General features: G+C 30.4%; 1 protein-coding gene across 5 annotated transcripts in view; it reads left to right on the top strand.

Annotated features, from left to right (window-relative positions):
* LOC108564352 (cAMP-regulated phosphoprotein 21) overlaps positions 1-21,899 on the top strand; it is a 25,450-nt gene extending 3,551 nt beyond the window's left edge. The window contains exons 1-11 of one of the 5 annotated variants that reach the window (XM_017923370.1): positions 11,516-11,747; positions 16,672-16,755; positions 18,102-18,218; positions 18,291-18,909; positions 18,966-19,107; positions 19,168-19,522; positions 19,588-19,870; positions 19,922-21,306; positions 21,394-21,535; positions 21,609-21,720; positions 21,778-21,899. In XM_017923370.1, coding sequence (XP_017778859.1) covers positions 18,138-18,218; positions 18,291-18,909; positions 18,966-19,107; positions 19,168-19,522; positions 19,588-19,870; positions 19,922-21,306; positions 21,394-21,535; positions 21,609-21,720; positions 21,778-21,853 — 3,195 coding nt within the window. In that variant the 5' untranslated portion in view covers positions 11,516-11,747; positions 16,672-16,755; positions 18,102-18,137 and the 3' untranslated portion in view covers positions 21,854-21,899. Of the gene's footprint in view, positions 1-11,515; positions 11,748-16,671; positions 16,756-18,101; positions 18,219-18,290; positions 18,910-18,965; positions 19,108-19,167; positions 19,523-19,587; positions 19,871-19,921; positions 21,307-21,393; positions 21,536-21,608; positions 21,721-21,777 lie in introns of those variants that run through there. The other 4 variants (XM_017923369.1, XM_017923371.1, XM_017923372.1 and 1 more) reach the window with 4 other exon arrangements.
* Positions 21,900-22,444: the final 545 nt, after the last annotated feature.

Below are 22,444 nucleotides of genomic sequence, written 5' to 3' on the forward strand. Positions count from 1 at the left end.
GGGGTAGGGGGTTGTTGTATGGGGTGCTTTAGTGATTCAAGTCACGCCAAGGTTGTTTCCTGATAATGGCTATGGCGCAATATCGCCTGGAATCGTGTTGATGTACGGCTCCATTTCCATAATTATCGCTCGTTGTTCCTCCGCCACAATTTCTAGATATAATTAAGTTATACTTGGTGATATTTCGTTACTCTTCGCATGTTCGCTATATGGGTAAATTATCTAATGAGAATTTAAATTGCATTGAATAGAACTTTTTTATATAAAAATCATGTAATTCAACTGATAAATGACTGATTAATTTTGACTGATAGTGGACCAAATGTACTGAAATAGAGCTGTGTTTTTCAACCTTTTTTTTAATTTCATAGCACACTTGAACTTTTAGTTCTTCTGCGGTAGACCTTATATCATGATACCAGTTGAAAATCACTGAAATAAGGTGACTATGTTTGTGCAAAAGGAGCAATTTTTGGTATTCCCTTTCGTCAGATTATTATTGAAAATCATATTTATATTTCGAATCTATCTTTAATTTCTGGATTCGATTCCATCAAATTGTTAGTTTTTCTAAAACAAGAAGTACATCAATCTCGCTTTCACATAATCAGACTGAATTTCATGTTTATTTTTGTGGAAACATTATGTCTAACTTTGAACAAAATTAATAGTATGATTTCTGAACAAATAATGCTTTCAGAAACACGCAAAATATCGATATGCGACTTTGAATAGTAAGAAGCTACAAAGGAGTACTTTTGTATGTTTTTTTTAAAGGATCACGAAAAAGTAGTATTGTCACATTAGTTTATTTGTAGTAGGTTGGATTGAAACGTTTCGTGTCGCTTTGAATGTATTTTAATCGTCCATCTGTGTGATAGTGTTTTGGATGTTTGTATTTGTGTTCTTTGTGTGCATCCTAATATAATGTATACCACTACCGTATCGTACTGTATCTCAAATCGAACTCTTAAAATTCAAATTTAAGTTTTAAAAAAGTAAATATTGTTTCAATAGATATCAATAAATATTCATAATCTTTCTAAACTTTGGTTTTGGGTTCAAATCGAAATTAACGATGAGACATTTTCCTCTTGACATTTTACTGCCTGATAATTCGAGATTAGGTTTTCTATTGGATCAGGATGATATTTACATATTCATAATTGCCTTGATTTTCAAATGAAACATTAAAATTATAATTCCAAATGTTGGTTTTCAATCACCGTTATGCTTTTTATTCCATCCAGTCTATTGTACATTTTATTTTGCGTGCGGACGTCGAGGGTTTCGCACATTTTTTCCTTTATTGTTAATACTGCAATTCATATGCTCCACATCCATCGATTTTGAGCAACATTCATGTGGGTCAAACGAGATTCATATTATTTTGATGTATTCATATTGTGTCCACTTTTAAATAATTCGATAGTAATGACCATATTCCATCAATTTTTTTTTCATTTTTAAATATGAAAGCGGACTAATCGAGGTACTAAATAAATCGTACAAAAACGATTGTTGAAGTCCAAAAGTAACAATTTTTTGTACTCATTTTCTAGAATTTATTTTTATTATGCTAAATTAAAATTTAGTATGTATATAGTGAATCCGGACTGATCGCAGCCGCACTATGTCTTGCAACAATACATTTTTATTGAAAATAATATTCATTTAAGCGTGCGATGCTAATATTTGGTAGTTTCGTCAATCAAATTACAAATAATCACATTTGTAGTAACAATTACTAAATGTAATTTTGCTTTGTGTTTCTGTAGATCGAAGCAATTCAATTAGTCAGGAATGTAGTTCAATGTACATTTCATATTGTAAAATGTCCATTTCATGCGGTTTTCTTGCAAAATGTTTTCTAAAAATATTTTGTTTTAATTTGTCATTTGTTACGTATGTTCAGTGTATTTGTCGAAGAGGGAATAATCAAGTAAGTCGGGTCGATTTCAAAAACAATGCAATGCAAAAAATAATGCAAATTGCATTATGTAACGTCATTGGAGTACAAATGCACGCTTGATTTTACGATGCAGATTAACATTTTTGCATGAATATTTTTGAATAATTCCAAAGTCGATTTCTTTTATATTCATAAATCGTTTTTTTTAAATAATTTGTATAATTCGAATTAAGCTAAACTAAATGAGACCAGTAGTATTTACATTTGTTAGATGCTTTTTCTTCTTATTGATCATCATCTTTTAGTAGTATCTGTAGTGTGAATGTATCTGTTATTATGACGTATTTATTCTGTAAAAGTAACAGTATAGTTGATCAGACATCAAATCCTAAGAAAAACTTGATTGTTAGTTAACTGAATATTGCTAACTAATACTTCTTCAATAAATAATATTACGACTTAATTAGAAAGATTGCTGTCGATTATTTAATGAATTACTTTTATTTATAACATATGGTAAATTAATAAAAACGAGAGATATGTTTTTATTCAGTAATTAATGATGTCTTTAAATATGTTTATTCTATGTATACACACAAATATAAACTTACTTTACTTAAAAAAAGGTTCGGATCTAAAAGCCAATTATTTTATTTATTTTTTTCGTCTTATTATTTTTGGTTTGAAATGTGGAAACGGAAATAGAATGAGCTAAGTAATAACCTTGGTTTCTCGGATCCAGCGACTAGCACGACCAGGATTTCCCAATAGTTCCACCTAAATTGCACGCAACGGATTTTCGTGCTGTCTCAGAATAAACGCTTACAAAAAGATTATCTAAGAATATACGTTTTTTTCGTATATTCTTGGACATAACTAATACGGCAATTAATTATATAAGTTGATATAATTCCAATCTTAAAATTATATAACTCAGTAATGCAATAATTGTAATATAACATAAATATAAGTCTTTCTACATTAATAATTTGGGAAGTTTAAATTAATTGAAAATATTACAGAAATAGAAATATGAATTAAACTTACAATAAGTACATGTAACTTATTATTCAAAGATGTGTTCTTTGAAAATGTACATTTAAAAAAACGTTTCATATTTATTTTTGTTATGTCATTTGTAAATAATTTAACGGCAGTGTTATGTATTTTTTTACTTATCTTTCATTTATAATAACGATTTTTGTTTAAATAAGTTTTATAATACAGCGATGCCTCCAATAGTGCGAGTAATCAGTTCCATCAATATCCCAGACTGATTGAAACCGGACATTAAAACCGCATAAAAATGGAGACATTTCAGGTATGAAAAATAATTTACGAGAAAAATATTTTTTGTACTACCAGAGGTATTGCTGGATATTGCATATTAATATATTTTATTTTGACAGTTTTGCTTCTAAAATTAAACATAATTGCAATTAAATAAACTATTTTTTTTTCTAAAATTATTTTGTTACATTATTTATCCAGATATAACGAAACATAAGGGTAGAAGAACTTCGGTCGTTAGCACTTTGGCCTAAATTATGGTCAATTAAAAATAGTAAATCTCTTTCGTTAGATAGGATAATTTATACTGAGTAGCTTTCACAGTGCTCCTAGTTCTAAAACGATCCTAGTTTTTGTGTAAACCACGCTTATAGAAGAATACTTTTATTTGTGCGCTTATGTTAAAACTATTCAAAACTATTTCATAGTGATTCCAAATAAAATTTATTTACCATGAAAATATGGAAAGTACATAAAATTCGACAAACTGCTCTACTGTTCTGTTCTGATTCTTCCACTCTATAATAGAGTGGAGGTGTGCAACTTAGCTCACACCTTACCTTGTATGTAACCAGTCAATGTCATGGTAGGCATAAAACAGTAAATAAACACATAGTATATAGTACAATCAAACGAAAAGAGCATATAAACAAGCAAAAAATAAAAAATATAACAATAAAAAGTGAATGGACTATTAAAGATGTCTATAGACAATTACATGGAATTACCCTGCTAATTTATAAATATACAAGAAGTTTATAAATAATAAAAATTACAAAAAATAAAATAATTCAACATTTATAAACTTTTCACGAGCAGGGACCTATCAGCTCTTATCACAGTGTGGGAAGGCCTCGGATCGGTAAATAAAAAGTGCTCTACCTGCTCTAACTTTGTAAAGTTTAACACGATTATAAAGTGGTAGCAAGTACTACCATCCACAAGGATGTAATTGAGTTGTTCTTTTCGATTGTATGTATTCGGTTATCCTTTTCGAATGCTTTAGGTTGGCGGCTCTGTTAAGTAACAGATAACTTTTGCAAGTGTCCTTTCGGCACTTGCTTGTGTACTAGCTCTCGACGCAACAATTTGCTTCTGTTAATTGAGGTTTCCATTATCATTGCTGTTTTGTGCCAAATATCGTTGATAAACGCTTACGACCAGATCTCCATTGGAATCGTACAAATAGGTATGCAATACAATTAAATATTTTTTTAAAATCATTTGTATTACGTTTTTTTTATTGTAGACAATTTCGTTCCTTAATCAATGTGGTTCATGTAGACAGAATAAAAAGGTCTATTTAGACTGTAGTCGTTCTGTCTTAAAAGAAAACAAATTTATTTAAAATAGCTTATTTTATAATATGTGTGCAATGATTGTTATCATATAAAAAATAATGTAGTAATGCAGTTTAATTTTTCTCCGTTTTACGTTGAACATTTTGTAAACTTTTTGAGCGGTTGCGTAAATTCTATACATTTTTGCAACGTTTTTTTGGCTAAGCGGATTATTTTGCTTATTCACAACCCTGTATTTTCTTCTGCCATTTTGTCCACCATCCTTATTTTGGGTGGGCCGACAAAATTTTCTTCGGGTTTTATTGCCTCTATGTAATTGGCCGGCCTTAATACTCTTAACGCAGTGACACTTCATGGAATGGTCCAGGGCGTTTCGGAATTTTTATAGGCCCATAAACGAAAGTATTTCAAGCTACAAGCTACAAATGTTTGTCATTATCATAAGTCATTTAAATCCTGGAGTCAGTTTGACTATATGTAAGCCAGATAGTAATTATTTTTATATAATTTGTATTATACAATACATAAATAACTAAAAATTTATTTATAAATAAAATCATAAAACAAAACAAAAACAAAACGTTACAAAAGGGCTACTGGCCATAGGCCTTTCTGTTCCTGTTATCTTATTTTCTAAAATAATGTGATGGTTACCCGATGTACTTTTTAACTGTTTTTTTTTTAAATCCAACAACATTTTTCTTTTTTTCTAGTCCTATTTTGAAATTGTTTTCGAACACTTCTTAATAACAGTTAAGAATCTCTGTTTTTAATCTCCTAAACTTATTTATATAATATGTATATTTATCTATTTCATCTATTTTTATCATAAATCCAAAAAAAATATTATTTTTAGGTTTTTAATTATGTCTAGGAAGAATTTTTCCAACACTTTGATAATATAAGATTTGAAATACTTTGGGTTTCTTTATTATTATTTCTGGTTTTTCTTGAAATTTTACAAATACACTTGGTTCTCTTTTTATGCGGTAGATACGTTCCACAGGTAAACTCATAAAAATAAATCGCACAAAAAAGGACTAGACACACGTATAAAAATAAAGGATACGTTCCATAATTTTTTTAAAACCGCATGAAACTAAATCAATGAGTTACAATATACCGAAAATCCCATAAAAAAAGGTTTATTAAATTTCAGAAAAATAATTAGTCTTACTATATTTTTTCTGAAATGTTTATTCATAATTTTATAAAATGTTAACAATTATAGACAAGTTTATTAAATTTCAGAAAAATATAATCTAAATTTGTACAGAAAAATTTTACAAAAAAAAATACAGAATATTTATATGAAAGTATTTCTTCACATTTTTTCTTTAGAATGAAATATTTATGAATATAATCAGTGATTAAACTTTGCGATGGCTTTGCTATTTTTTTTTACAATTCCTGATATCCAGAAATGCAATTCTGAAGCTCACGTTGAAACTTGAATGCTAGTTCAGAATTATCATCTTTTTCGATGAAATGGTTTGCCAATTTGTGTCAAAATGGCCTATAATAGTTATTTAAAAAAATGCTTCTTGAAATAAAAACCGCATAACTTCAAAACCAAACTTCAAACCATAAAAAAAAGTACGCATAAAAAGAGGACCTAGTGTACATATTTTTATTCATTTATTCATTATTCATTAACGTATGTTGATTTTAATTATTAAAATAATTTCGATTGTAATTAGTGTCTAAACGGATATTACCTTCATGTCAAATGGAAATGGAAGCCGCAATTAATATGAAATTATTTTACTGAATGGGAGAGAAACACTCCTTTTTCTCTTAGTTTGTTTTCGAAGTAAAACTTTGTTGGAAATCAACATCAGCATTTCGCATTATGAACGGAAATATCAGGTCCAATTAAAAGCAGTTAATTAAAGAACTTATCCAATTGCATTTTGATTACCGAGTTGTTTGTGCATTGCGCTCTAATATGAAATGTATCATTGTAACATCAAAAAAATCTTACAACCCTATGTTACATAATTGTAGTATTTTTCGATAACATGTACTAAATAAATATTATTATAGCTAATAGCTAATTACTATAAATTATTATATTCTTCATTAACGCGATATTTATACAATAACAAAACAAGTTTTATTGCTTCTCTTTGTGATACGTAACAAATTATGATATACTAAATTTGTGTTTAAAATTATGTTTCACCTAATAATTTGTTGTTTACTCGTGAGATGGCGTATCAATCAAATTCGATTATTTGATATACATCTTCTTTACTTGCATATACGTTCTTCAAAAATTTAGATTGATAACTAAAAGTTCAAGAAAATTACAAAGTACTTATGATGCATTCTTCGATACTGTAAGAAACTGAAAAATACATGTGATTCAATCATTAAAAGCCTAGAATACTTACGACAGTTTCTATTTGTTATGGAATATACTCGTGTGCGTGCAAATAATTTTATGAAATTCGCCACCCACGCGTTTCTTTCTTCTTTCGTTTCTGTTCTTTTTTCGTGATTAATATCTCGTCTTAAAGGTCGCCCGTGGCCCTGAAACTTCAAGCACGACTTGCAAATAAGACAAACTAATCGCGTGTAAAAAAAGTTTCCATTTTAGCTGTCGTCAATGAAAATGTTTGCCTTATTTTGCAAAACCAAATATGCACATATTTTTTAATATCTAAATAAATTCATTCAATATCAATCGTTAGTAGAAATGATATTGTTTTACTGATATAATTAACAATAATTATACAAATATATCTAGTAAATATTTATATAATTTATATTCGAATAATTTAAAATATATATGCTAATTTACATGGTTTTGTCAGAAACGATATTTTTTTATTATTATCTAATTAATTTTAATTTAATTAACAAGCTTTAAGTGAGTTGTATTTTCATTGTACATTAAATATCTATGATTTGTTAATGATTTTTTGATTTCTTATATTTTTTTTATTAATTCCGACCAAATCGTTATCAACCTAAGTCTTTATTCCCGACCTTATTTTGTATTTAATGACTCAGTTAAATAACATTTTGAAACCATAATATCTACAGCGGTTACCGGTTTTTACAATATAAATTAATACATTTATAATAAAGATAATGCTCTATGCAGATGGTTAATTAATAAATTCATTTTGTTTTTGATACGTTAAGCTGAGTGCAATAAATGTTAATATATTTAATATAAACATACTAAAAATTAATATAAATATACAGGTTATATGTTTTATTAAACACAAGAAATTCAATAAATAGAAAGTCTGTATTTCTTTATTGAAGATTAATTGATTTTCTATCGAATGTAAGTGTGGCAAAAAATCCTTTAATAAAGACTTTTAAAACGAAAATTGAAATTTGAAAATTGGATATTATTTGATAATTGAGTTAAGATTTGTTTAGAGTAAATTTTAAATTATGCAAATTTTAATTTAATTAAATTAAAGATAGATTAATAAAAAAAATATAGGGCGGAAAGACTTAGGTCGATAGCCCTTTGGTTACAATTGTGACTAATAAAGATTATTATTATAAAATATATAATTGGTTTATTAATATATTTTTTATTTATATTTGCTTCAAAACTTTACCAACAATTTTATTTGCTTATTAAAATATAACTTTTTGTTGTAAATTGTACCAAATATTTTCATGAGTAACTTAAATATATTTCAATTTATAGGTTTTCCTGTGAACACAGTGTATCGTAGAGATAATTAAATAAATATAAGATATATGAGAAATAGTTTATAATCTGCATATATAATTAATATATTGAGATCAAATAATGTATTCTATGAAGAGAAAATAATTTACTTTTATTAATATGTAAAGAAATACATTATATAAAATACCTGGAAGAAGTAGTTAAGGAAGTTTGTTCGAATTCGAATAACATCATCTATAAAAAAAGTATTAAAAAAAGGGAATTAAAATTGATAAAAGAGAAGGACGTTATACTTCGAAGAATGGAGCGTCGAAAGGTCCCGCTTTTATTATTAGAATTAATCAATCCATCGCATTAAGGTAAAGTAAACATTACGAAAAAAAAAAAGAAGGTGGAGGGCGAATCACGGCGCTCCGATTTCTGCGGATTTCTCCCTCCCGCCCTTTTCCTTCAAATGTTATCATCACTTTAAGCCCTGCCTGACCTTGGCAATTTGTGACTCATCATCATCGCAGTTCGATTTAATTCGTGCAACAAATGTGGGCGTATTCTATCTCTCTCTCTCTTTCTACTTCTTTACCATTCAAACACTTCTATGGTCATTCTCTTTCTCACATTTTCTCGGAACAAAGAAACTAGTCACGTGAGCGCGCGATTTCGCCGTTCTGATAAGGATTTATCATAACGCCTTCTAATTAATTCCAGGTAATTTGTAAAGCGCTAATCGCGACGCTTCAGGACTTAAATCAATCTCAACTGGATTCGTTCTAAAAACATACAACGAACACGCATATTTCAGGTTTGATTAAGTTTCGAATAACAAGTCATTGTTTGATTATTGCATTCCAATTCAGCGCTGAAAACAAATTAATACGTCTATAATTGGAAAATGATTATATTTTGAAAACTTGTTATTACTAAAGTTTTCTGTAGAATACATTGCTTTATATTCACATATTTATGATGTTAATTACATTTACAAATGAACACACAAAATCTATGCTATGAGCTCAAAATTGTAGCATTTTGGTTAATATATTTTGGATATTTATTAACACTCTTTGAAAAAATCGCTTTCAATGCATACTGAAAAAGATATGTTTCAAATTGATGTACTTTCAACAATACAATAAATTCATTTCCAATAGTTTTTATTTGCATTTTTTTAAATAAATAATTAATTTTCCAGGTCTGTATGGTCTTTTTATTTGCTTGATTAAATCAATTAAATTTGTTTCATATGAACTACTAACTACTTAAATTAATTCATTATTAATCAGCAATTCCTTTCCAAATAATATCGTCTAAAATATAAAGCAAATAAATTATTTGCAGCAATCAACAATATATTTAATTTAGGTGAAAAATATCCACCCTTTTTTTATTTATTTTGAAAATAACCGTTATTCTCATTGTATAAATTATTTCCAGGATGGCACTTAATAACATAGATATTATATGTTGCAATGTAGGAGGGAATACTGTTTAATTATGCAATTTTTTATGGACAGTTAAAGTAACAGTGATTATTTCATATTTAGAATATATCTAAGAATTTTGTACATTGCAAATAAACGTCAATGTTCTCATTTTCTAAGTTATTTTGTTTTCATTAATATATAATCATAGTGAAGCAAAAAAATTGTTTATTTTACCAATATGTATAAATATTTAATTTTCAAAGATTCTATAATTCTGCTTTCTGAATGAACTGAGCTATTTTTTTTGTATAACAACTAAACTAGCAGAACTAAACTAATCGCGGTAAGCACAAATTAATTTTAATTTAGTGTCCTTCTATTTTGTAATTAATCTCATTAACATGGAATTGATCGCATGTAAAATATGTCAAAATTGTGTGTTGAAATAATATCGTAACCTTAACAACATTATTAAAAGAACCATATAAGTTATTCTTATTGTTCATTAGGTACAAAAGTTAAAAGTTACTAAATTTTATCTGCTGCACGGTTTGTGGTACATATTTTTCATGTAAAGTAATGTTGAAAATACAGTATTAATTATATATTTTATGGTTGAAATTTTAAATATTTCTAAATAAATAACATCTTCTAAATGGCTATCGACTTTAGAATTTTTTTTAAATATATATTTAGAAAACTGCAATGAAATTTTAATTAAACTTTAATATTTAATTTCGTTTAAGTTTTTATTTTTATATATTAGAACTTGAACAAATTATTTTACTTTTATCATTTCTTTGAAATTATCATTAAAGTAATATTAATTTATTTAAATTTTCAGAACGAAAAGTAAAACATAACATAAAATACAATGTACACTTGGTTTTTCTACAGATTTCATTCATTATGCCAAATAAACCGAAAAATATTCATATGAAAACAATATTTACTGATATTACATAATATTTGATTAGGAGAACATAACCGTAATTAGTGGAATCTTCTATATTTTAAATTCATATAAATTCGTTCTTATTTTTTATTTTATAAATACCAATATCTTGTTTATTGAATTGCAATAGTCATTTTAATATTTTAAATGACTGCAATAAAATAACAAAAACCAAATTAATTTTTTTTTGGTTCACTATTAAATTTGCACAATTACCCTGAAAATGTTTCAGTGTCTGTATTTGACCTTTTAAACTTTTGTTTTTTCCACATGTAATTTTTGGCATTTGATATGCAGAATCATTGAAATTGCTGCCCAGAACGATAATCTTTCCAAATGAAATAGGAAAAGAAAAGCAAGCATGTCTAGCAAACAGAAATAATATTTTCGTTCACCAGTTTGTCGGTTGAAACATTTTTTTGTTATTATCCTTGCATTGTTTCCTAGGTGCACGCTTCGGCCTTGACAATGAAGATTAAAGCTCTCGCAATTTGAATAATTCATTGTGGGAGCTGTGCCAAATTACATGCATTGCGGCCGTTATTATTCCTACGCTTTTTTTCCTCTTACCTTCGATTATTGTCGTTATCGATAATTGCAAAGGGTGCGTTCAAAAACTAAAACTATCGATTTTCAAGTATAAAAAATAAACAAAGTAATAAATACATAACCATGAAATGAAAGCGACCTCGTGAGTCATCATGAGCTTTGCTTGTATCGTTATGGTAGTGTGGCTATATACATATTATGCGATCGGCTTAACGATTTCGCCTGAATTTCGCTCGCGTAACTTGGAAATGAAAGTAAAGGTATTGGGACGACCTTAATGTTCGTGTTGTTGGTAGGTGTGGGTCGTGACGTTGGGTTGTTGTAATTCAAGTTCAGTGGAACACACGAGAGGAGGTTGGAAGCTTGCGACGTCGACGCTTTCTCTGTTCTCGATCCATTTAAATGGTCGGCGCACAGCTTTCAGCGCTTTATTATTTCGCGAGGCTCCGACGGGGACGCGCGCCTTCTCTCCGCATTCACGCAGACAAAATAACATGTAATACTACAAAACTACAGTATAACTAAAACCAGAACACATCTTTCACCATAAATAACAACAACAATAAAATTCCAAGTGATTTATTCGTTTGAACTAAACTGGTCAAAATGTTCTCTTTATCCGCGAAATAATCATTTAGTGTAAAAAATAGTACCTGTAAGTAACTATTAGTGTAGCACATATTATTAAATTGATTTTTGTTGATAAATTTCCAAACGATTTATGAATTTATTTATTAGTAAAATGCGACAAAGCAGAAAAATAACATTAACTAAATATGATTACTACATGGAATTAAAAACATCCATATTTATTATTGAAAGAAATTCAACAAAATTGTCATTAACATATCATAATTTAACTGTATATCCATTTACTTTATCAGTAAATTAATATTTTAATGCAATAAGTAAGAACTTAATATTTTGAATTAATATTTTGATTTAGGTGATTAGAAATTCAATAGAATTTATATTTTCATACTATATTTTTATTTCATTTATTGGCCAAATAGTTTAGGTCAAGTAACAAAAGAAAGATATTTAAACGAAAGTAAAATTTGATTATAAATTTTATTAAACATTTATTTCTGATTTAATATTTGCAAAAACATTATTTGAAACTATTAATTAATATCCTTTATCTGCGTAATAATTTATTACAAGAAGTAATACATGTAAGTTATTATTTGCCTAACAAATGTCAAACATTAATTTTAGTGAATAATTTACATATGATTTGTTTGTATTTAATCTATTCTCCAAATAAGACAAAGCAGAAAAAAGTGACCATTTGCGTAGCAAATGTAATTACAAAATAATAAGGAAATGATTATCAAAATAATCATTTCCTTATATTTTTTGTAATATATGTAATTTTATTTATTAATTGTCCTATAGGTAAAAATAATAATTATTTGTATAACAAATATAATTAACTATCAATGAATTTACTACAATTTACGTATGTTAGAATTTACAGTATAAAACTTTAACTTTGTCATAATTTAACTTACATTATTTTTTACTCGACTATAGTAATATCTGTTGCTGTAAGATATATACTAATCTACTAAGTATATAGATATACACAAGATACACGAAATATACATCAACTTGAATTTGAACAACTTTAAAGTGTTATCAGTTCTATAGTAATTATTATATAAAAAAAATAATTATTTAAATTGTACTAAAAGTATACATTTTGATGATGATTTTGATTGTATTTTATTTAATTATCATTTGAAATTCAACATAATTTGCATAGTGCGCCCGGTTTGAAATTTTTAAAACAATCTAAATTTTAATTGAGCAAATTGAAAAAAATACACAAAAATATTTTTTTTTAATTCATAAATAATCGTTTTTTTCCTTTACAGTTATTTTGTATGGTTTATTTCTATTGTATTTAGTTTCTCGATTATTCCGGAATCGATTTTTCGTACTATATGAAGTATTGGTGTATTGACTTCTAATCTTAACGTTTGGATAATTTATATTTTATTTATTTGTTGTTCCTCATGGTATGTTCTAGATCTACATAAATTTTAGAGTATACTAATTGATTATTTTTTTTCACTTAACAGTCATCAAGTTTCATTAACTTAATACCAAGTTAAAATGAACCATCTACTTTTAATGGAACTATATCAAAGACAAGTTATATAATATTTGAGAATAACATTTGTTGTTAATTATTTGCGAATCATTTCATAAATAATTAAAAATATATTAAATTTTAATAAATTATAGATAATTGGATATTAAAATTAATTTTGATAACGTTGTTCTATATTCATTCAGTTAATTAAAAAAATCTATAAGGCGATATTAATTGTAAAGAATTTTAATAACTATGTGATCATTATTTAGAATAAAAATATTAATTATAGATATTTTTAAACGGAAATACCATTTCGTAGAATATTTCCAAATTTTATATACATTATATGATATTGTCTATAAATTAATTTGTAATAAAAATAATGAAAGTATCGAAGATGAATTATGAACGTAATTAATGTAAATTCAATTTTTGCCGCCCCCTGTATTTCTACAAAGATAAATGAATTTGCCCCACAACTTTTCCATTTCCATTCTGCATAAAAATGGTATTGAAAAAAAGCCATTTATTTGTGGTACTATAGAAAGAGAAAATAAAGAAGGAAGCTTGATTTATTATTATGATAATGCGATTTAATACTCTGAAGGGAGTTCTGAGCAAAACGAACTTTATTATCCAAACTATTCCAATATGCACCTACTTGAACAATAGAGCACTACACACAAATAAAAAGATGCTCTCAATTAATTCGCGCAATGAAAGGATCCTCGTAAAATGTTCGACTGCAAATTTAAAATTAATTAAAACCTTCCTCGCCACAATGGGACCTCACGATCGTCAGCTGAGTCAATTTAGATGACTTCCGTTGCGGGATTAACACGTTGCCGATTTTGCCGAATAAGGTTAAAGAAATACAGATAAATCTCGACTTTAACGAGTCACGTACTGGAGGTGAGTCTGTTGTTCGAAGGATGGAAGGATTACGAAAGCAAAATACAAGCATTCCTTTAGCGAACTGCCGCATTTTAATTTGTTTGGATACTGCTTTACGTTTATGAAATCATGATTTATGTACATTGGATACGCAGAACTAGTGTTCTGCAGTTTGAATTACCCAAAACTAGATTTGAGATTGCATTAAAAATGTAAAATAAAGTTGAGTTAGGTTTAGTTAAAGTTCGTATTAGGTTAGGTTACTTTCGTACTCAAGATCAATGGTCCTCACAAACTCCCAGATGGAACCGTCTCGTTGCAAAGAAACAAGCTCATGGTTCTCATTGATTTAGTGTTCTAGTGAGTTAAAATGTTAAATGACGTCCCTCCTCAGCGGGCCCCGGTAAAAATCTGACCTTACATAGGTTTTATTTGTATGAAATATTTCAATTTTGCTCAAAACTAATTTTGGAATTCCAAACTTTTGATTATTACAAAAAATGGTTAAAATATGTTTAACTAAGGTTATATTTGTATAGGTAACTTTATAATAAAATTAATCTAGTTATTGTTATATATGATTTCTTTCAAATTGAGAAGTAATTGTATTCATGTCATACATAAATCACCATATAATGATGTTAAATTTATATTAGTAATATAATTATAAATTATTAGCATTAATTAAATAATAATGCAATCCCAATCGATTTATTCTGGTGGATGCGCGGGGTATATAATATCAATTAAAGAAATTTGGTGCAATCAAATTAAACGTCGCAATTGTTAGAAAACAATAATTATTCTAACAGGATTCGGTTTTTCTTGGAAACGGTTGGGGGGATTGAAAACTTTAGGAAGAAGGAGAGGTAGGGCTGAATAGGATCTGCTTAGGATAAAGCTCCTGTCTAAGTTTAACGTCGCGGGGATTTGACCTCTTCCTTTGTACTTTCAGACAGATTTTGATGTCGCAGCAATATATTTTCACTTATCATATTAAGAAAACGTATTCCCGGAAGGCGGAATTTGTATTCAAGGTAGATAAGGACCGTGGTTTACGTAGGGTCTTAAATGAAAACCACCACCGTCTCTCAACAAAAGAGGAGGGTACACTTTGGTATAGTCGTTTAGCATATTTATTACGCTTACATATTAAATCCGGTGTATACATAAAAACCTGATTTATTTCTGTAATTTAAAATGAAATAGTTCAATCATTTAAATATAATTAGCTTAATGCAAACGTAATTAATATATTTTTAAGTTAAGTGGAAACAGATAATTTACATTTTAAGTTATTTAAAATATTTTAGTGGTTGATTGAATATGAAACTGTATCTTTTTAAGGTTAGGTTTTTGAGGCAAAGTGGCAAATTATATATTTTTAATTAAAAAAAAAGTTTGTGCTTGCTAAAAAAAATTTAAAGAATTATTTTTCATCTTCACAGAAAGTAATTCTTCACTAAATCTATTTACCTTAAAATATAAAAAATAAGGATAGTAATAACGGGCAACATGTTTCGTGTTGATTCTTGTAGGTTGTGTTGTTATTGCTGTAATGGTTCATAAATGCTATGGGTTAACATATAAAGTTTTTGGCGACCTTCTTATTTTCCCAGTCGTCGACCCTGCAGAGGCGAAGGGATTTCGAGAAGCGTAGGGCAGCGCTGCCAACTGCGGTCCCCCAGATCCTACAGGAATATAGGGCAATGTGCCACGGATCGATACATCGCGTTTAGCGTCCTGTTTAATCATATGCGCCATGTGCTATTGGAAAAGTACACAGTTATATCTCTCGTGCTTTATATCTGAACCAAAAACCAAAAGACATAAAAATACCTCTTCCCTCTATATCTACATTTAAATTATTGTTTTATTTGTTTTAAAAATTACTTAATTAAGATTAATTGCATAATCGATTAATTGCACAATTTACTTGTATAAGTTTGCTATTTGCTTATTAATAGTTTCAATAACTTCCTGGACGACATTAAAGTCGGATAACATAGGTGAATGATTTTCTCTCCTATTCATTGTAAATGGGGCATCAATTTATGTTTTGCATTTTATTATTCGCAACTCGACGATAAATCAGATGGATAACTCGTTTATGGAGAGAAACGTTTCCTGTCGTTAATTAATGAGCCATCGTAAAAATAGTAACTTTCGATTAGCGACTTGTTTCAAATCACCGTTATCACCGGAACTAGTTAAGAGGTTTTTCTTTTAAGTGATTTACAATCTTAATAGACGGTCCTTCAATTTTCATTAAATATTGCGTTTATATTGTATCTAAAATATGCGAATATAGAGATATACATTAATTTAAGTTGGTATATTGACAGCACAGCGTGCAATTTTAGCTGTCAATTTAGTGTCATCAAATTCCATGAAAACTAATGACTGGCAACTGTTCGTTATAGTAAATTACTTAATTCTTAATAGTTGATACGCCTGACATCCATTCGTTTTAATTTTCTAAATTGTATAAATATGAAGAGTAGAACTGATGAGACACATGTATCTTATTGTATATAACTGTAATACTTTACTATAATTATTATTTTTTCTTTTGTTTCAGGTGGGTGGATATATTTAATTGCTATTTAGAATCCTGTCAACATACTTCCTTTTATCGTTTACCTATGGAACTCGAAAGAAATAGGTAAAATGAATAACGATTTTATCTTCGAATGTATGTATGTTTATGATCGTGACCAGTTTTGCATAATGTATGCATGCCCTTTCATATGCATCGCAAAAATGTATCTTTATCAGCAGAATGTATGAAAAACAGTCATTTGAATTGGTAACCATATAAATTTATTTCATAGATTACAGAGTATTATAATAATCCTTAATGGAGTTATTGGAAAACTATGTCCTTTATAAATACTATAAACTGGGCGGAAGGACTGCAGTCAATAGGTCTTTGTATATGTATGAAAAGTTATTACATATAATTAATTGTTATTATTTATTTATATCTTTCTAATTTAAACTATTAATAAACATTAAACAATACTTAATATTTTTTTGAAACATATATACTTTAGAAAATAAATTAACTTACATTTAAATTATTGAAGCTAAAAGCAAATTAATTGTTGAAGCGTGCAGCGACATTCGTTTATGCCGTGTTTGCATCATTAGATTATATTAATACGAAATAAACAGGATTAAATCGTGCGCTGTGCAGACGCGCTTTGATTCAGTTTGCAATATATCACACACGTATGGATGGAGAGATTGAAAGCAATTTGCAGATAATTTTGTGCTTTGTAGAAGGAGGCTTGAATTAATTAACTAATAAATATTTTGGTAAGGTACAACATGTTCAACAAGTTACATGTTTGTAAGTGTGTACGTATGAGCACGATATATGGACTCTAGGAACCCTTTGAAATGTTAATAGTACAGACGTTTTCAAAGCAAATTAATTTCCTTTTAATACTTAGATTAACGATTCTTTAAAAACAGGTTTACATGCAAAATTTTGAAATTTGTAAGAACTTTTATTTATTAAATATTTTGCGTTTTCATGGACTTTGAGATTCGAGATTATTGATTCGAGATTACAGAATGTAATTTATTCTACGAGAGCAATTTCAATATTTTCCAATTTAAAAGAACATACTATTTATTTAGCAAATTGAAATGTATTTTGCTTAATAAATAGTATTTATTTTTATACAGCTTACGAAAGTTGAAATTCTGTAAGGGACAGTATTTTTATGGACGATTTATGTACTAAACTATCGAAAATGAAATAGAAAAGAGTTATTATTAGCTACAAATGCTAGATTTTGAGTACTTTGTAATTTATCCTCATATATTTTTCTAAAAAAAATGTGTTCAAATCTTTTAAATTTATTAATAGTTATGTTATATATGCAGGGTATCCATATACATAGTTTATTAACTTAAATTAATTATAATATTTATAAAGTAATAAATTTTATGTAATAGTTTTTTTGAGAAGAGGGAGACTTATTTTAAATTTGTTTAAAGGTTTTTATTACAGAGGAGTATTAGTTAACAGCAACAATGCAACAGAGAGGCGTTTCGTCAAACATGGAGGGCCAATCGGAATCAGGCGAGAGCGTGCCACAACAGTCAAGAGTACGCGTTAGTAGCAAAACACTATTTCCATGAAATTTTCAGAGAAATTAACATTCTTTTTTATGTATGTGTTAATAGAATATTTCTAAGCTAAAGGTGCTGGGAAGGAGCCATGCCATGAGGGAGGAAACGTCTCCGCCCCGGGAGCCCACGCCCACTGCTTTAAACTCGCCGTGCATCAAGCTAACTCCTTCAGCAGACCTTCAATGCATCGACGATTCCCTTCAATCTCCTATTCCTCCGTCATCACCTTTACGACCTGTTCTAGTCTTAAGCCCTCCGATAAGCAAAGGTAATTCCCCTTGCCATACGCCTAACCTTTCTCCCACGACTACAATCGTACCATCACCCACATCCGACCACAAAACCGAATTTACCGAACTAGATGCTACCAGTCTGAATGTGAATAGGCTGAACAAACAGAATCTGGAGCGATTCAATAATCGGCAGAAGACCGAGGTTGTTGTCCAGGAAACTAGTAACGTCACCAAATGCGAATGCTCCAGTAGCTGCACCAGGAATAAAGAACGAAACCACAATAATAACATTAGCATTACGAGTCATAATAACAACACGGCTACAGTAAATACATTATTGACTGTTAACAGAGACAACGTTAGAGGAAAGTTGCGACAACAGAGTTCTTCGCAAGGGAGCTTCGATGGTAGCTCCTCCAACTCTCCGTGCTTGAGTAGAGGTAACATTATTTATGAATTCACGCATTGTAGATATTTACAAATAACTCGATTGTAGATAACAGTTCCGAACAGTACACAGATACAACTGGTGTCGATTTAGAAAAATTTATACCAGAAACCTTAAATAGAAACGCCAAAGATAGAGCTCTTATGTTGCGAATAGAAGAAGAATTAACGCAATTAGCTAAAGACAGCGGGTAAGTTATCAATATTTTATATTGTTATTTTATAATATATTAACCTTTTTTTTTACATAGAAAAACGCATTACAAATTTCCGCCCATGTCGAGCTACCAGCGCATGTTGGTCCATCGCTGCGCAGCTTACTTCGGAATGGATCATAACATAGAACCATCTGGTAAATGCGTGGTAGTCAACAAGACCAAGAATACTCGGATACCTGACGTTGAGTTCAAGCATCACATTAAGGAGGACATCGTCTTCAGCGAAGAGCCGCGCCGATCAATCCTTAAAAGGGATTCAAATAGTGTTGAAGATTATAATTTTAAGTCCCCGGAGAGACAATCTAGCATGGAAAGCAAACGTAGTAAGAGTTTTGAGGAGAGGGAGGAGGAGTATGAGAAAGTAAGACGAAGAATTTTTAACAAGGAGGTGCGTTATTTTACTGCGCAAGCTCACATTTTTTTTAGAACTTTTAATATTTGTTAAATTTGCAGATGCACAATTGCGGGTCTTCTGACGATCTGACTTGGTCCGAAATTTATTGGTACAGCACAGAAGGCGAGAGCGTCATGCGTTACAAGAACAACTCGGAGTATCATATGAATGGAAGGTCGACAGGTCGATTGCTCAAGGTACAGTCTGAAGAGACTGGCGAAGAGACGCACAGGCCTTGCGTGGCCAAGAGTTATAGCTTTGGTGGATACGGTGTGGTCTTGCCGCGCGGTGATAGTATGATGTCGACGCATAGCGCCGGGCCTAGGCTGCTCACAAAACAAGGCAAGTTCTTGTGTATATAATTAGGATTATGAATTAATGATGGACTTGCAGATTCAGCTTTAAGTTCCGTTTGGCGCTTGAGTCCTTCCAGTTCTGGTTATAAGACTCAGTCACAAAGATCCGAGTCAGTTACCCCTTCACCGACGTCAACACCTTATTTGTCTGGAGATTCGAATCGACAAGATTCCACCAATAGCACTGCCACCAATGTCAGTGATCTACATCATGATGATTCTGATAACAGCCAGGTTGTGTGGGCTGTTACGAATATCAACAGCGTTCCGAAAGGAAGCGTTATAATCAATCCGCAGACAGGAAAACCGATGACGAATCAGGACGGATCTATTTATCTTTTCGATCCAGAAAATCCACTTCCAGAGTTGAAATCGGCTTCGAAACCTCCCCCATCGCCGACAAAGAGCATCCGCGAGAGAGCGCAATCTCCGAAGAAACGCACGAGATCTTCGCCGATTAAAAAGACGAACATTGCGACTAGTCCAATTTTACCATACACTCCAACAACTCCGCCAACACCGCCGCCCAGGAGCTTCAGTTACGAAGTCAACATACCGCAGCAAGCGATGCAACCTCATGCTGCGCCCCAATCCTTGCAATACCCGGTTTTCGGGCAAACCTACAATCCTGATAACAACGTCCAGCCCATGTATCAACAGCCATGCATTATGTTTGCACCATACACCACTCAAGTACCCGTTCCTTATGATAGCAGGTTGGAAGGAGCAGAGGTTGCCAACTATTACGATCCAAACGTGCCGTCGCAACATATGACATATCAACAGCAGGTTTGGAACCAGCCTTCATTGCCTTATTATCAGAACACTCCGCCTCCGATGAACGCCCAGCCACCACGATTCACCGTGCCCGTTCCTCAACAGGGATCATTTATTTCGTACCCACCCAATTACCTACCTCCTCCACAAGCGCAGAACGCAGAAGTCGGACAAATATATTCTCATCATTCGGTTCCAGTAATGTACCCACCTAGTCAATCCAATCCAGTGATATACCCCAACATGTACACTCAGCAGCACGGTCAGATGTATCCGAACTCTGTGTATCCTGCACACAATGTTGCCGCCTACCCTACGAACGTACCGACTCCGAACAGCTGTATCAATTCCGCATCAAATACTCAATACCCAGTTTTCGATCAGACCGGGTTGTCTCAGAATATGGCGCAAATGAATATAAGCGGCGGTGCTTGTAACAACAAATTGGAGCTCGGAAAGCAGCAGGCATCTCTCAAAGGGAAATTTAATGAGCACAAGTCTAGTCAGAGCAGCACAGAGAACAGTTCCCCGGCGATGACCGTCGTTGCGAACTACAACAATCAGGGAATGTATCATCGTAGTACGCCAGAGACTCCGCCGATGGTCCAACCTCAATCGAACTACTCACCAATGATGTTTAGAAATGTAAGTAGTCTTTATCCTTAAATACTTGGTTCTATCTGTTTTTGTCAATATTCTCATATGTTCATCGTTTGTTCGTTGCTTCGCTAGATGAACAATATCAAAGCAAGTACTCCGGTCACTAATAGATCTAGTAGATCGCCGACACCCGCTAATGACACGCACATAGAACGGTCACAAAGAATTTCAATGCAGCCAATAGTTTATCAGGGATTACCATATTCAATGCAAAGTAAGTGCTTATTTACTTTACACTCTACTAAATGAGCAGTATACCAATAACATTTTTTTACGTATTTCTTTAGCAGATACACGAATAGTAACTGGCAGAGGACAGCCGACACCTTTTAGATCACCGCCTTCTAGACAGCACAGCCTCAACCAAAACGACAAGTTTTTCAGGAACAGAAGAACCAGGTAAATATCGCTTTACACAAAATTCCAACACAATACTAATATTATTTTTCTCTTAAGGGGAAATAGAACACTACATTTGCCTCCTAACGGCAGGCAACAACAATTACAGCAACAACAACAACAGCCACGTTAAATACATACATTGAAGATCCCGCATTGAGGAGAGGAAACATTACATTTTTTTTAAAGTAATTTTGTTTTTGATAAACAACGATCGAAGCTGCCCTGCATATGTTATCTTTTGACTTTTATAGATGGTAAGAGGTTCCTCTGTTCCCAGCAACGAAGTCGAATTTTACAGAATATTCGATTTACACAAACACTTTTACTTACCTCTCTAAAGAATACATACATCATAAGAACAAAGATACTATTAATATCGGCTGTTACTTAGTTATTAATTACAACCATTAATTTACGCAATATAAATTTGAAGAGATAATATGTTTGCATTACATATTGTTTTAAATTTCTTGGTTAGTTAATTAAACTTGCCATATATTTTTGTGATTTCTCTAATATTATGGGCATCCTTTTTTGGAAAATATCGATATTTTTTTTATATATGAATTAGATACATTTCAAGCTGGAATAAGTTTGTGGTGCTCAAAAAAATCTATACAAATGTTTATTTCATTTCCTCACTAGATATAACAAATGTGTTGATTATTATTATATTTTTGTAAAAACAGATGAAAAGAAGACGAGAGTTAATGGATAATAT

Source organism: Nicrophorus vespilloides, unplaced genomic scaffold (assembly GCF_001412225.1).
Source record: "Nicrophorus vespilloides isolate i.1.1-1 unplaced genomic scaffold, Nicve_v1.0, whole genome shotgun sequence".
NCBI classification, from domain to species: Eukaryota; Metazoa; Arthropoda; class Insecta; order Coleoptera; family Silphidae; genus Nicrophorus; species Nicrophorus vespilloides.